Source organism: Neopsephotus bourkii, unplaced genomic scaffold, assembly GCF_033783945.1.
Source record: "Neopsephotus bourkii isolate Nb327-2 ecotype Australia unplaced genomic scaffold, CSIRO-AGI_Nbou_v1 NB_1328, whole genome shotgun sequence".
In the NCBI taxonomy this organism is placed as follows: Eukaryota; Metazoa; Chordata; class Aves; order Psittaciformes; family Psittacidae; genus Neopsephotus; species Neopsephotus bourkii.
The window spans coordinates 5,779,903-5,796,057 of NW_026901808.1; the positions used below are offsets into that span (position 1 = coordinate 5,779,903).

At 34.6% G+C, this 16,155-nt stretch overlaps 1 protein-coding gene across 1 annotated transcript in view; it reads right to left on the reverse strand.

Moving 5' to 3' along the window:
- The window catches only part of CACNA2D1 (calcium voltage-gated channel auxiliary subunit alpha2delta 1), a gene marked incomplete at its 5' end in the record, with an annotated part of 176,474 nt that overhangs the window by 43,732 nt on the left and 116,587 nt on the right, over positions 1 to 16,155 (reverse strand). Inside the window, 7 exons of the mRNA XM_061366389.1 lie at positions 1,455 to 1,511; positions 5,116 to 5,190; positions 6,518 to 6,592; positions 8,213 to 8,281; positions 10,581 to 10,670; positions 12,226 to 12,275; positions 14,260 to 14,338. Coding sequence (XP_061222373.1) covers positions 1,455 to 1,511; positions 5,116 to 5,190; positions 6,518 to 6,592; positions 8,213 to 8,281; positions 10,581 to 10,670; positions 12,226 to 12,275; positions 14,260 to 14,338 — 495 coding nt within the window. The remainder of the gene's footprint in view (positions 1 to 1,454; positions 1,512 to 5,115; positions 5,191 to 6,517; positions 6,593 to 8,212; positions 8,282 to 10,580; positions 10,671 to 12,225; positions 12,276 to 14,259; positions 14,339 to 16,155) is intronic.

A 16,155-nucleotide genomic window follows, 5' to 3' on the forward strand; every position in this document is an offset into this window, starting at 1 on the left:
AGCATGCAGATAAAGGGAATGCAGTTCATTTTCAGCATGACAAATAAAGGCAAAGATCCATAAATTCAATGAAAAATCAAGAAGGAAACAAAGAAAGAACAGGTGCAGCAACATAAAAGATGTTCATTAAAATGTGGTTATTGTGTTTTTTTTGGAGGTTAGTATTCTCACAGATTCTATGGAAGGTCTTTGCTGAGTTGCAGGAGCCTAGCTCCTACTCGTACCTGCAGTACTAATGAAGACATAGGCTGTTAGGGTTTTGAAATAAATGATGGTAAGAGTGCAACAAAGTCCTGGGCCCCAGAAGGAAACCCAGGAGCAACTGGAGTGGGTGGATAGCCCAGAACTTCCAGAGTTGCTCCTCTCCAGGCAGCCAGCACAGCCAGGAAAACCCAGCGCCAGTCGAATCATATCACAGCACACTGAGGAGCCAGGGGTGCACAGAGGTTTTCATATGCCAGTCCTGCTTTCTCCAGCACACAAATGTCTAGCCCAGAGATGGCCTTCTACATGTGGTATAAATGCAATTGACTGTTGATGAAATCACTGACTTGAATTAGATCAGGATTTTACACTATATTTTACTAGTGTTGGCATGCAAGCCACCAGTTTTGCATTATATATACCTGTACATGTAAGAAATTCACATAGAATCAGAATAGTTTGGGTTGGAAGGGACCTTCAAAGGTCATCTAGTCCAAACCGCCGGCAATAAGCAGGGACATCTTTAACTAGATCAGGTTGCTTAGAATGACATCCAGCCTGGCCTTGAATGTCTCCATGATATGTTGTACATAATTTTGTTATTTTGCTAGTTGTAGTTAATTTATTCCTTTAATGATTTTTAAATTTTCATTAAGTGTTTTCTGCTCAGGGATTACATTACATAAACATTACTAATTTCCTTTTCCCAATCCAGGTTAATGGCAGTTAATTCTCTGGAGTTAGGTTCTGCTAAACCAAGAAACCTGATGTAAGTAGCAGATAAAACATGTGCCTTTCTCTGGCTTCCCCAGAATTAAAAGGAACACCTCATTCAAATTCTGTATGTAATGTCATACAGCACACACAGTACAATAAAACTTGGCAACAAAGTCACAAGGATCTTCTCTTAAGTTTGGGTTTATGCAAGCAAAGCCAGAACAAGCAGTCTCTTTTTTTTATTTCCAGTCTACAAATTAATTTCAAAATCTGAAGAAAAATTTTTACAGCACGTCTCTAATTAGCACCTATTAGTAAAGCACCATAATTTAATGGAATACCCTTCACTACAGCCAATAACATGTTTTCCATTATTTAAACAAGGAAGGATGCAAGCTTCATGCTTTGGAAGCTGTTTGTCGCAGTAAACAGTTCTCTAGTTAGATTTTTCCTAGTAAGCAGGACAGAAGCTTTCTATTTGTATTTCCAGGTCTATGCATTCTAATGCACTTATCACCTCCATCCAAAGTTACCTGTACATTGGGTCTCCTTTTTCTCAATTTAACTTTTGGTATGCCCACACCAATTTGCTGAAGTAACAAAAAAGCAGTAATTTATATTTTTACACTATTAGTAAACAGCCAACTTACAGAATGGAAATCCTCCCTCAACATCTATACTCTCCAGGGCACATTTACTGGAAACAGAGATTAGCCCTCATTCCGCAGTCAAGAGCTCTCTGTCACAATTACACCCAGGTTTTGTCTAGAGAAACAATAACCATATATATGCTAAACTATCTGAATTAAGTTAACAGAGAGCTCGTCCTCTTACATTTCTTTCAAAACCATAAACCATAACTGGACCCTACTGCAGGCACCTGGAACTACCATTAAATAGATCAGAACCATAATGAAAATGAAGAAAATGATGTTAATCTTTAGAACAGATTCAGTAATTTAATTATTTAGTATGTCCAGATCTTATCTAATTAAGACCAAACGTGTTAATATATGCTTAACACACTCATTCCAGTGACTGTTTATTTAGTGGACTATCTGCCTGTTCCCTTCTAGGGCAATGGGAAAAATAGATGGACATACACACAGACACACAAAGAAAACTGGCAGTAAAGCATAACATTAAGCACTTGTTTAAAATGTAATGTAACCAACTACATAAACTTGAAAATGGAATTCTAAGCAGTTTAAAACTGTATTAAACTTAAATTTTCAAAAAAAGGGTTTCCTGTGTTATGCTTTGACATATTTTTCATGTGCAAATAAGAACAGGATGGGAAAGTTCTTAATGATTTTAATATGCTTTTGAATCTGCCTTTTGTTAAATTTTCTCAGTTGGGTAAAGAACTTTACAAGTTCTAAATTTCTAGGGGGCTTCTTTTTGTGAGATATTACTGCAAGACGATTTCTCAAAACAATAGCTGTGTTGAACCAGTTGTGATTTGAGGTAACAGATTTTCAGAAAGCAAGCAGAAGACATTCAGAAGAAGGGATCACTGAAAGTATAATACGCCCTCACCTTGTCAAAGGTAAAGACGTACTTATGTTTTAGTCTACATCTATCAAAAAACTGCTGGCAAAGAGGGTTAAGAGGGTTGTTTGTTAATAAGTTAACAGCTACTAGAAGGTTCAACTAAAATTAATATGACATGTTAAAGAAAGTCCATGAGTTCTAAATATATCTGTCTTTGTAGTGTACCTTAGTTTTAAAACGCAGTTCTTGTATCAGTCTGAATAGCATGCACCACCCCAACCAAACTGGGAGTGAAAAAGTCTAGTCTTTGTAACTGTTAATAACAACAATAATAATTCATAGCCTTAATAACACATTTAGACATTATTCTACAACACAAAACATCACTTATATATTTTTAAACATAATCTAAATCACACATTTGAACAGTATCTGAAACCATCTCTGGACTTCCATATCCTTTTAGGTTAGAAAAATATACAAAGAAACCATGATAATTAGTATCCTAATAACCCATTTCAGATTATTTAGTTGGGATGAACCAAGTTTTTCACTCTCTAACAAAGGGTCTTTATTCTTCAGTGTTACATGAGTTTACGCAGCAGTATAGTAACATATTTGAGACGAACAGGATCCATATCCATCCGTTCCTCACAAGATTGTGCCTAAAATGAGAATACTACATTGCTTTTATATTTTATAATTTTATATTTGATATTTTATATATGATGTTATATTTTATATTGAATTATATTAGTTACATAATTTCTAGTCCTTCTGTTAGCAAAAAGGTAGCTTCATTTGTATATAAGGAAAAGGAATTAAAAATAGGCTATTTGCCATCATGTGAATTTCTAATAATCTCTAATGAAGAAATGATTTGGTCAGCAATGATGCATATATTTGGCTCAAACAATTCATCAAGTCATCATCAAAACTTTTTTTTTTAATACATGAAAATGTTATGCATATATCCAGAAGTTCTTCTAAATTATGAAGACTAAATTACAAATTCCTTTTTCCTTTTTTTTTCTTCTGTTTTTTATAATGGGTCAAAAGAGATATTTCAGCGACAGTTAAGATCATGTTATTTGTTCTCTTCTTCAGAAGCATTTTTTTTCCTTTCTTCTTTTGTTACACACTTGGCAAAAGATATCAAACATATTCATTACTTCACCAGGAAATTAATTCAAATAGTTACAAAGCTGACTTCCCCAAGCTTAAAAATATAATGAATCACTAAAGTATGCAGATGAATTCTTAATTTGTTTTTCTGCCTTTAAGAGTTAAAAATGTTGAAGTAGTGAAAAGGGGGTGCGTTATCCTTCTTGTAGGTATGATACGACTTTCTGGTGAAGAGTCAAGAGAAGACAGTTGCATGACCTAGAGGTCAATGAGTTGCTACTATTCTGCTGCACGAACACAGCTGAGAGGAATAAAGTAATGGCCATGCATCCAATTTACAAAAAGCAGTATTTCCATGACTAAAGGCAACAGACACAGGCTTCCATTACTTCAGAAGTTTCTCTAAAGTGTACTGAGTACTAAAAAATAACAGTAGAGTGCCACCAAAGTTTTTAATCCTTACTACCTTCATGTGCCTGTCTATTGACAGCTTGCATTTATCTTAGACATACATTGCTCAGACCATCTTAATGAGCAATTTTAATACTGATAACTGAGTAACTTGGATATATTGTTTGGTCTTCAATACTTACACTGGTTCATTATTATTCCTAACTTAATTCTTGTAAACAATACATACAATTTATATTTATTAACCTTGTTTGGTATAAAGTGTCATTTGATCACTACCAACTCAAGAAATAAAATATGCTGAAATTATTTAAAATACAAGCATTATCAAATATTCGACTAAACAGATGACTGTTGGATATGGAGAATACCTGCGCTAAAACAAAAACATCCATTCATTTTGAAATATTTCATCAAAGCCTGGAACGCAAGTTATTTAAGAAGGAGTCACCACAAAGTCAGGACTACAGTTAACTTATATAAAAGCAGACTTAAGTCTTGGGTTTAAATTTTCCTGAAATTTGAGGAAAGTACTGTCCTAATCATATTTAGATAAAGATTTAGTTCTTAAGGATGAAAGACTTTTCAAGTTGACCTACTGAAAGATCTAACACTGTGGGATGTAGTGCTTGGCTAGATCTATTCCCAACCCTGCAGCTCAGGTTTCAGCTCTGGTAAACAGAAAATAAGCAAATAAATAAATATGAAAATGCAAGTAAAATACATTGAATTTGCCCCTGATTTCTGCAAGTAAGAAAGTTTCAATTTCTGAAATGAGAAAGCATCACAAAATAAGCATGTGCACTAGTATACTCTTCAGTTTGCTTCAAGAGCATCTCAACACACTAGAAGTTCTTCACAACAATATTACAGCTACCACTAGTTGGCTTTATATTAATATGTATATTAAACTACTTATTTCTTATATAAAAATGTGAAATGTACATGTTTTGCATTTTATGGATAACCAAACTTAATACAAGCCAATGATGACCTTTGTCCTGACTAAATGGATTTGGATGAAGCCATTAAATGCACCACAGATTTTCCTGACTTCCCCACAACTGAGAATTCTTTACTACTGCTCTCTGGCAGATCTTAGTTTCTGTTATTTCTGACAGTGTCCCCTTATTATAGTGAAATAAATTAGAACGTGTTTCATACCTTTGGTTGGAGATTTGGATGAAGTAGCACATACCCATTAGGATCAATTGCAAAATAGTATCCATTTGGACAAAGCTGAAAGAAAGAAATGAAGTTTAGCATTATAAGGTTTTAAGTTTTCAAGCAATGACCACATTGAAGAAAAAACATTGTCTCAAGCATCATGAACTGTAAGAGATATTAACATAGAGAGGATAATTTCTTAATACTTATTCTTCTATAATCATAAATTTGAGGAATAATTTTGGCTGACAGAACCTCTGGAGGTCACCTGCAGAGTACAATCGCTCACTGTAAGCTAACTTCAAAATATGATCCAGCTTTGAAGCTGGACTTGGTTTCAAAGAGTCTTTGAATACCTCCACCGGTGATTCCACAACCTGCTCGTATTTAATCACCCTCACAAAGATTTTTCTTTCCTATACCCAGCTGGAATTTTCATTGCCACCACTGTTGTTTGCCTCTTGTCTGTTGGTATAAACCTTCAAGAAGTGTCAAGGTCCATCTTCTCTATAACTCCCATTAGGTAACCCATTAGGTTTCTTCTTCAGTCTGAACAAACCCATGTCTCTCAGCTTCTTTTCATACATCATGCAGTCCAGCCCCCTTTGCCAACTTAGTGGCTCCACACTGGACTCTGCCCAATACCTCAGTCTATTTATTATACTGAGATCAAACCTGGACACAGTATTTCTGATGCAGGTGTCCACTGCACAGGTGGTCTTCTTTGATGCAAGGGCACACTGCTAACTTATGTTCAGATTGTCCTCCACCATGACCCCCAGGCCCTTTCCTGCCTTTTGAGGCAGTCTGTCACAGCTTGTACTGAGGCATGGGATTATTCCATTCTAAATGCAGGACTCTGCATTTGCCTTCAGACAAATTCATGATGTTCCTTTGCTTCCTCAGCTGCTGTTTTCCACAGTACTGGTTGTTTTCTTTGAAATCCCCTGGATAGATGTTTACATATATAAATCAATCATACTGAGTAGGCTACAGAGAGAAATGCATATTAAAGAACTTTTCTAGAACAAGCTGTCCTATATAAATGCTAGTATTATTATTAGCTGAAATGACTGTGTACTGTAAACCTGTGGTAAGAACCAAGCACTCAACTGAAAAACAGTGCTTTAAGCTACAGGAAAATAATTATTTGGAATATATCCTCCATCATAAAAGTTGCCTTTACAGATGCATCTTGATGGACAACTCACACACAAACACATATATGGCTGGAGAGAAAACCATCAGAAAACCTACAACAATGGAAAAGAATATATGAAAAGAAGCCTGCTGGTATTTTGACACACATCCAGTCATTGCTGTATGACTAATGAAAGAGCATTAAGAGAAATCATACATAAATCATGGATAAAACAAACCACCAAAGCAAGCAACTTACCGTAAATCGGGGTGTCAGTTTTTTTATGTCCTCCAAAGAGACATCAACTCCCATCACTCCAAGAATCAGCTGATTCTGGTGAGATTCCAAAACATTAGACTATGTCTGACATATTTACAATGCAGAATAACTGCAACAGTAAGTGAATTTTGATTTTGCTTTCATCTCGTTTGACAGATACACTTGAAAAATTGCTTGTATGTGTCTATTCTAAATGTTTTAAATACTATCCAAGTGATTCAAAATAACATTCAATACATTCAGAATTTAGTACAGAATATGCTAATTGTTTATGAAAATGAATATGGATGCTTTTCTGGATGAATAAACAATAAATGTAAGAACAAAACAGGTAAAAGCAAAAGCAATTCATTAATATTGCCAATAATGTAGATACTATATTACTAGCACCAACACAGAGCTACTATTGCATGCATAGGTTGGGCAATTAATAAGTGAGATCCCAAAACAATTACATACTTTTGGCTATGGTATAATGATGAATGAAAAAAACAAAACCAACCAAACAACAAGGCAAAAAACTCAGTGACTCTAGCAATCATCAGCATTTGAAATCAAGGACTCAGGCACTACATTTGCTTCACTTGTAATTTATTTTCCTACTACAGAAAAGGAAGTTAGACCTTTATACAGTATCACCTGAATCCCTTCTCCTTATTAAATAAATTTAGAATAAGCATTGGAAGATGCATCTTGCAGTCTGCAACCTAAAGTTCAGGTAGAGATACAGGTTGAGCATATTCAAGTTCTCTTATTTCTCTGTATTAGACCATGGCTGTTCTACTTCTCTGAAAGACATCTTTTGATATTCAGTAGTTACTCACTTTGCAACCACAGTCAGTGAATCCCAAGCATTATTATGTAGATAAGACTATGAACCCTTTTTGTTGTTGTTGTTTTTAAAGGGAAACTAAGAGAACTATTCTGAGAGTAAATAAAATAACTGGTAGTGATCAAATTTATATTTATTCATTCAGAGTCTATGTAATATCTGAAAAACCACACCAAATACTTTCTTCTCTAGACTTCTGCATATGTTGACCTGGATGAAGACGAGTACCACACCAAATGTACAGTATTATACTACACACTAGTAGTCTTATTCTAGGTGTGATTTTTTAAAAAACAGGATTTTTATTGTGTGAAGAGGACATCAATTGATTCCATACCTGACAGTAATAGGGATGGGCAATTGTATTTGTCTAATACCTAGATTTTAATCTAAGCACACAGCTATTTTCTATTATCATTACAATCAATTAGTTTAAATCTCTACATCATTGCTGTTTATCCTGAAATAGCTTCGCCCTGTCACAGCTTCAAAGATTTGTAAAAAAATTATCTAGGCATTCCTTTCTTGGCAAGGCCTGATTAATATAATAATCTACTTCCCATCTATTGAGCACTTAACACATTCCCACTGCCACCAGGTCACAGAAATAGATCAAGGGATATCATACCCTGAAACTCAGAATTACAAAAAGGGTAATCTGCATTTTCCAGTTCCGTATCGGGCAACTAGAGATGACCCCTTTGTTTCTGAGGTACAAGACAAGTAAGCTGCAGAAAGCTCTATGGAAATACACATTATTCAAGGAGTTTAGCATGAAATGTAAGTCAAATAACTGTTTGTTTTTGGTTTTTTTTTTTTGCTTGCTTTGAATAAGAGCTTACTATTTTCCCATTTTGTTCCTTTGTTAGATTGAAGACAGGTAGCGTTCCAGTAATCACAAGGCCCAGCTCCTAGGAAATGATCATACAGAGAAGAGAGAAAAAGACTTTTTAGTTAAATAACAAATACTGAACTATAAAACATTACAACAATCAAGGGATTACTGTATCCAAACAGTAGAATAGAGTACTGACTTCTAGTTTGTAAAAACATTGAAATACTTCATTGATTCTATGATTCTATGATTTTATTCATAGAAACTTACAGTTTTTTTTATGTGCATGCATTACTGAGAGTAATAATTTGTGGTTTTTTTTTAAGTAGATGGTGTACAAGAATGTAGGATATAATAGTTTTAAAAGCCCTACACATGTTTACAGCTATAGTACCCACTATACTAAAAACTCCAGATAGTAGGGGAAAAAAATAAAAGAAAAAAAAAAGGGGGGGGGGGAGAAAGCCAAATCAAACTTAAAAACAGCAAATAGGTTCATCCATCAGGGAAAACTACTTCTTTTCATATTATCACTTCTTTTCAATGGCTTGCAATAATGTTCTTCATCAGTTCTGCAAAATCACATGGTCTCTTCAGGTACTGAGTCAAGGAGTTACACTTATTTGGGAAGATAAAAGAAATTTGGTTTTCCTTTATGAACAGTCACAACTCAAAATACTATCCAGGAAAGCATCTTTAGATAGCCAGAAAAGTACTATCTTCCAGTCTAAATATAAAGGGAGACTCCTACCTTGTTTTTTTTATACAAATGTTTGGGGTATATTTCAAATTTCAATCCCCCCCTCCCCCCCGATTTTTGCTACTTCCATGTTAAATCAACCATATCCTTTTCTCCCTTCATTTCATTTAAAAAAAAAAAAAAAGAGATAAAATACTTTATTAATTCACTTTAATAAAAGTCATTCTCCATTTGCCCAGTCTAATTCCACCTTTTTGAATTTTAAATCATTCTTCATGAACTTAAGTTTGTTAAGCGAAAGGTGATGAGATCCGAGTAATGTTACAAGCAAGCCAAAGAAAAGGAGAATGGACTTGTAAGAGAAGCAGGAAATGGAGATAAATCAGAAGAAAATATGCAACGGTATTTTTAGAAGGAGCATTGAAGAGATAGATAGAAAAATGGAGGGGTATGTATGGGGGATAATACCCTCTCCCACTCAAAAAATAATGAGAAGATGATAATCATGAATATGTTATAATAAAATTATATACATACAAGCACATATATAACAGGTGAATGGAAAAAAGCTTGAAGGAAAGACTGAATGAACCCACTAAAAATATAAAGTGACATAGAGAAATCCGCAGCTACCACAAGTTTTACTTCATTAAAGAGATATGTTTGTATTCCAGTTACAAACTTAGCTTTGGCTTTACAACAGGATATGTACAGAATATATGAACTTTCATCATAACATCCTTTATGTTTCCAGTAAGTACCTCAACAATAACCAAGGAAACATGGTTAATGAACTTCTGGCCATTGAAGTTCCAAGAAAAACTAGTTCCTCTGAGTCACATTCATGATGTGTTGATAAAAAAATTTCAGTAACTGGCTGACAGGAAGGAGCAGATTTTGAGATGGCATTAGATGACCATGTGAACTTGGATAAATGCATGATTCCAGATGACAATTTTGTGGTAATTTTTGCCCAGTTAGAATTACTCAAAAGAAGGTTATCTAGAACAACAGATTAGATTGCTGCTAATAACACTTTGCATTTTGTAGTTTCCTTAATATGTTTGTTTTACAAGACTGAAGTGATAAATTCGGCAGTAAGGAAATAATTTCATATATCTTTTTGTTTATTTCCCCACTATATACATTGCCCAATTAAGAAAAAAAAATCATTACCTTGAGGAAGCAAGTAATTACAATAACCATAACAGTTTAAAGATCCAAGTTCAAAATCTGTACAAACACCCAGTAACAGTGACAGATTTCATTCTGCCTGGAATACTCTTTTTGAGGGGGGGATGTAAGACTAAAAAGTAAGAACTCCTCACCAGTAACATAGCAAATAACCTCTGCTGCAGCAAAGGCACAGTGCTAGAAAACTATTTGGTTCCTTTTCCTTTTATTAAGTTGAGGACAAGAATGATGTACACTTAAAGATCTATGTCTAGGATAAATTGCTTTCTTCTTTCCACCGTTTAAGATGCTTAGGAGGATACTAGGTGTGAGTAATGAGCAGCATGTTAGAAACAGCAGTTCAGGAAATTGTACAGGTGCTTGAAAGGCAAGAATATGATGCTTGGAACTGTAGGAAATTTAGCCCTCAGGACTGTGGAAAATGAAACAGTTACTGGTCTGCTAAGATTCATACTTTACTAGAGGTAAACACAGATCATACCAGAGCATCCAGATAGACATTTGTCCATTGGACTTGTTTGGCCTTCTCTCCAGCTAAAACCATTGGTCTGCCCAAAACATCCAGATATTCCTGCCAGAAAGTGTAATAAATTCATCAGAAGGCAGTTATTAGATCAAAGTCCAGAAATAGCATAAAAAAATAAACAATAATGACATAAAACCAATTAAAAAGTAAAAAAAATTAAAAAGGGTAAAAATTCACCACCAATATAGGAGTAGTATTTAATGACTTCTTTAAAACTGTACTACCCAACAGTTCAGTCTTCAGTTTTTAGTATCTACTGCCAAGGTAATTCCTCTGTCACAGCCTCAGTTACATGGATCTTGCACATCCATAACCACTGTTCTCTTTCCACAATGTGAGAATTCCAACTATTTTTTTCCCCAAATTAATTGCTAATGACATAATGAAATTACATGCACACCGCAGAACCTTCAACCAGTAAGAGAGTGGGCAATGGAGAGTGAATGGTTTAACGGCTGGTTACGTTAAGCTCCTACAGTGATAACTTGCATAACTTTCAATGAAACAAAAAAATCAGAATCATAAAACCTCATGGTCCCTGATTTCCTTGAGTCTGGGAGTACAGCTAAAGCTGGTGACCTTAAGAGATGTCAGACTTGTAGTCTGATTTGTGAGTGGATGCCATCAAACTTGTTTCAGTCTTCAACCTTCCCTATTTGTCTGATCACATTAGGGATATTTCTTGCCAGACACTATCTGGAAGAGTTTCAAAGAATTAAAGATCTGTTGTGGAAGCCAAAAAGAGGACTCTCATTTCCTGCCAAAAAATGTCATGCCTGGCCTTGGAAGGACAAAGAACTGCTGTGGCACTTCCCTGGTTTTCCGGACATGTGAATACATGGACTTTCAAACAACTACCCTGTCGGTTTGTATCACATCATATAATGCCCGAGTCCTGTGCCCTTAATTATCTACACACATCTGCTTAAAAGGTTCCTGCATCCTTTTTGATGGAAAAAAAAAGCTCTGTTTCTCCCAGACTGATTGGATCAGCCCAGGAATCAATCTTATTGTACCAGGTCACTGCTTCTGCCCAGCTGAATTCAGATGCTCTAGCAGGGCTGTGTCGTTAAAGCCTTCTCTACATTATGTGGAGAAGCCAAGCAAGTATGCCAGGAGACAGACTATGAACGTCTAGACACACTATAAAAAATTACTAGGTTTATAGAACTTTATAACAAAGTGCTGCTATGTCTTAAGGTCAAAGAGTGACCATGTAAGGCCAGGAGGAAAACTGAGTTCAAAGCATAGTACTTGTGCAGGGGTCTGCAGGACACACATCACTTCAAATGCTGTTGTGTGCACAAGGTCAGTCTGCTATAGAGCATGATAGTGTGGCTAGTATGCATGCAAGCTACTGTGGGCCAGCTATCCAAGGAAACAGGGATCACATCTTAATTTGGCTCAATGCAACCACTAAAAAAGAAAATAAATGAGAATAACTTAAGAGAATAATCCCCTCACATGTACAAGAAAGCCTTTTTCCCCCTCCCGTTCTTAATGTGGTGTATACAGAGGCAAATTGCAACAGATTTAAAAAACAGGAGTTACTCTGCTTCTTTGTATTATAACTGCAACCGGATTTGACCAACATACTTACCTGGGTGTTTATTCTTATGGCTCCAATGGATGGAATTTCATAATAATAACCTAAAATTTTGAATAGAAATAAATCCATCTTACTATAATATATAGTATCTTAATTTTGAGTAATTTAATTAATCTGGTAATTTCTAATTTAATGTCTATAGAAAATAAGGAGTAATTTTCTAGTAGATGCCACCACATGTGGCCACATATGGTGGGTCACCACACTGTATAAGCCAAGCTAGTTACTTTTAAGTTGAGATGTGTTTCTTTTGTTTGTTTTATTTAAAGCTGAGATAACATGCTGAATTTATATTCCTGAATCCCCAGTTACTCTCATGTGCAAGTATATTTAATGGTCGTTTTAATACGCTGTGGCGACAACATAATTATATGCTGAACACATACAGAAATGCAAATATAGCTACAGTCTGCCACAACAGTACTCATACTATAAAAAGATCAGGTACTTTGTGGAAAGAATGAAAAAATCTAACGCGTATTTCTTCTAACTAAACACCAGAAATATTTTTATTCAGCACTAAGTCTATCACTTATTTGTTTGAATTAAAAATATTGTCCATATGCACCAAATAAGAGTAAGGACAGGTACTGAGATCCAGCTTCAGACCAGGTAAATCAAATTGGAAGGGAAGTGTGGAGGACTGGAGAAGTAAGAGTCTTGAGGCTTCTCATTTACTGCTGTAAACAATGTGCAACTTGATAATAAAGATTTTAATTAAGGAAAAACAAAACTTTGCTTATTTGGATGTTCAAACAAATAATCACATCAATTTTGGACAGGAGATTATGATCATTTTGCCTCAATAAGATGACAAAGATGACATAGGTGGGTGGTTATGCTTTAAACCAGCCGGTCCTCATTTGTTTTAAAACAATGGAGTTCACATGCACGTAGTATTCAGCAATACAAAGATGTGAGACAAAAAAAATCCCTGTTCAAGAAACCCCTCATTGATTTTCTGTAATTATCTGACAATAGAATCCACTCTTCATGAAGCTGTAGTATCTTCTGCATAACTTTCCAGCACGCAGAGGGGTTCATGAGGCTACAGTACATATGCTGTTCCTACAGGATACACTCTATATGATTTTTTTCTGTACCTCTACCTTTCTCTTATGTTAATTTCATGCTTGAGAACTATATCTTAATCTCCTGCCCTACAGTCTAAATTTTCAAGATCCCTTGTAAACTATCCCACCTCTCACCTCTTGCTTTTCACTGGTTTGTAAAGTACTTCCACATTTTCAGTCAGGCCTGGAAATTGCTCTGTTTAAAATATTGACAATACTGTTCGATAATTTCTCTGTTTTGCATGTATCCTTTACCTCTTGTTCCACAGATGTGGTGTAACGTATTTGAGACACCTCTTCCTCACACTCTCTTTTTAATGTTTCTGATGACATTTTTCAAGCAGAAATTTTAGGAGAAAAAAATTTACTTCCTTTCACCTTTTTAAATTTTTTTTTCTAAATTAAAATATAGTTTCAGGATAAAATTAAAACCTGTAAGATGATCTTAGAAGCTGAGAAATCACAACAAGAATCGTTTTGATATTTTCATCAAAAAGGGAAAAAATAAATCATGTCATCTGGTCCCTTGTAAGTTTTGGAGAAAAACAGAAAGAAACCCAAGCAGCCAACCAAACAAACAAAAAATCCCTTTGTCCAGACCTCTTAATATAAACCAGCTTTGCTTAATTTCTTATCTGTCATCAGTTTCATCTTTTCATAGATGACTATTACAAGATTTCTCAGAACTGAACCATAACATCTTATTATCATGAAGAATACTGTGATTTTTTTCTTACAATATAAAGTTTTAAATAAATAGGAAATACATATGCAGGCTTATTTTTTATATCTGTTTATATATCCATCTGCACATTATTTCATTAAACTTTTTATTAAAAAATACAATAAAGCTAAAAAAGCAGTCTGGGAAAAAAAATCTGTAATTTTTAGAGAATAATAAAGATATCACCTATCCGAAGCTCCAGCATAGTCTGAAAGAAAAACACAGTACCTTTATTTTCACAGGCCATCCACTGTATAGGTCCTTTGTCATAATTATGCTGACCAACAGAAAATGTGAACACACGTACCTATGCAAGGTAGAAACCAATGCATATAACTTAATTACATGTCATTAACTAGCTGTGACTCTCCAGTTAATGATACTTAGGTTTTTCATACATCTGAACAGAAAAAAGACAACTGTGAAGTTTCCATTTTTTTTTCATCGTAATAGATACACTGTTATTATGATAGCTTATGCATTCTTATTAATCGGTCCATGAAGAAGAACTCAAGAAGAATGTTCTTTCATACGTCTTTCATACTTCAAAGCTCTTAAATTGGTTACCATCCATGAAACAGGTGTGGTTGTTTTTCCCTTAAGGTGGTAATTATACCTTTTCAGGTTTTGTTAAGTTAGTTGATATAGTCTCCTATCAATATTAGATGCTTACCAATGAATTAAAATGAAATATGCATGGCAGTAGAAATCAAAGCAGTTCAAAGCAGGAAATAATTTCAGGAATAAAAAAAAAAAATATAAAATGTTCAGGTATCACAGAAAAATACTCATTTTGCTCAGACTTTCAGTCTTTTTCATGTAAAATCAATGTTAGTTCAACAAAATTTCATAGAAGGTTAAGCTTCAGATATGTAACTTTAACCTTTTGATATTCATTACAGCTATGTGTATTATAAGCGTAACTCTGTTTAGACAATGCAACTCCAGTCAATCTCAGCAACTGAGGTGAGTCACTGCTTCAGAAGAATTTACCAAATTCTGTTCAAGTTTTGCACTGAAAACAGGCTTTTCGGTTAAAATTATTTTCCATGAAAGTTATTTTATTTGAAAAAAATAAAAATAAACCCTTGTATTGCTGTATAAATATTAAAAATCCCACAATACACAGAAAAAAATACCAATATTATGTTTCAGCTTTTGGCTGAATAAATATTTTGCTCCAAAGCTGAGCATTTCGTGAAAGATGGGAATGATAATTTCACAACAGTTTTAATAAGCTGTTCACTGTTATCCTGTCCCTCAGCAGGAATGCCCAAGGACCAGATTGCTTTTCTGTTTCAGGCATCTCTTCCTTTATGGATCTTTAACGTTACCAGTTCACTTTACAAATCACAGATCATGACTGAATTCCTTTCTATGAAATTTGATGACTAGGTTTAAAACATAACACAGTTGATTTGCATGCAGTTTATGACTGAGTAACAAGGCAATGTTGTCTTTAAACAACACTCATAATATAAAACTTCAGACTCCTTGTAAACTACTGACCATTTTTCTTTTTTTTTTTAATTATTATTTATAGAAACTCTCATCACATTATTTAGCATGTGCAATTACTAACTATACCTTCATTTGTCAAATAACCAACAAAAATGTGGCATAATCAGAGTGCATGTGTTAACCAAGAGCTGCAGGAATAGCTCCACATCATCAATCAGCAACTAGCAAATGGTGAAACTTTATTACTTTTAACCCCAATATGCAAGAAGGGTGAATAAAGTTTTGTGCTACATGTCATTTTTAATTAACAGCATGTTTTGGTTTGCTTTATTCATCCAAGCCCTTTTTTCTACAGTTAAAAGCAGGATTAAAGCAACTACTCTGCTGCACTGAATGCTGATTCAGGTGTTTGATTTTTCTTAAAATACAGAGAAAATCTGAAGTTTTTTTTTAAAACTGATAAAACTATCCCATACAGGGTTGTTTCTCAATAATGAGTCAAGCCAATTAATACTTCTAGTTACACAGAGTGGTAAGGAATGACTGTATACGTGATAAGATTTTGTTCTCACAGTTTATATGGCCAGAGACATGAAAAGCCTTCTATTATCTTGAAAATATCAGTATTCATAGTGTGAACATGACTTCACCTGATCTGCCTAC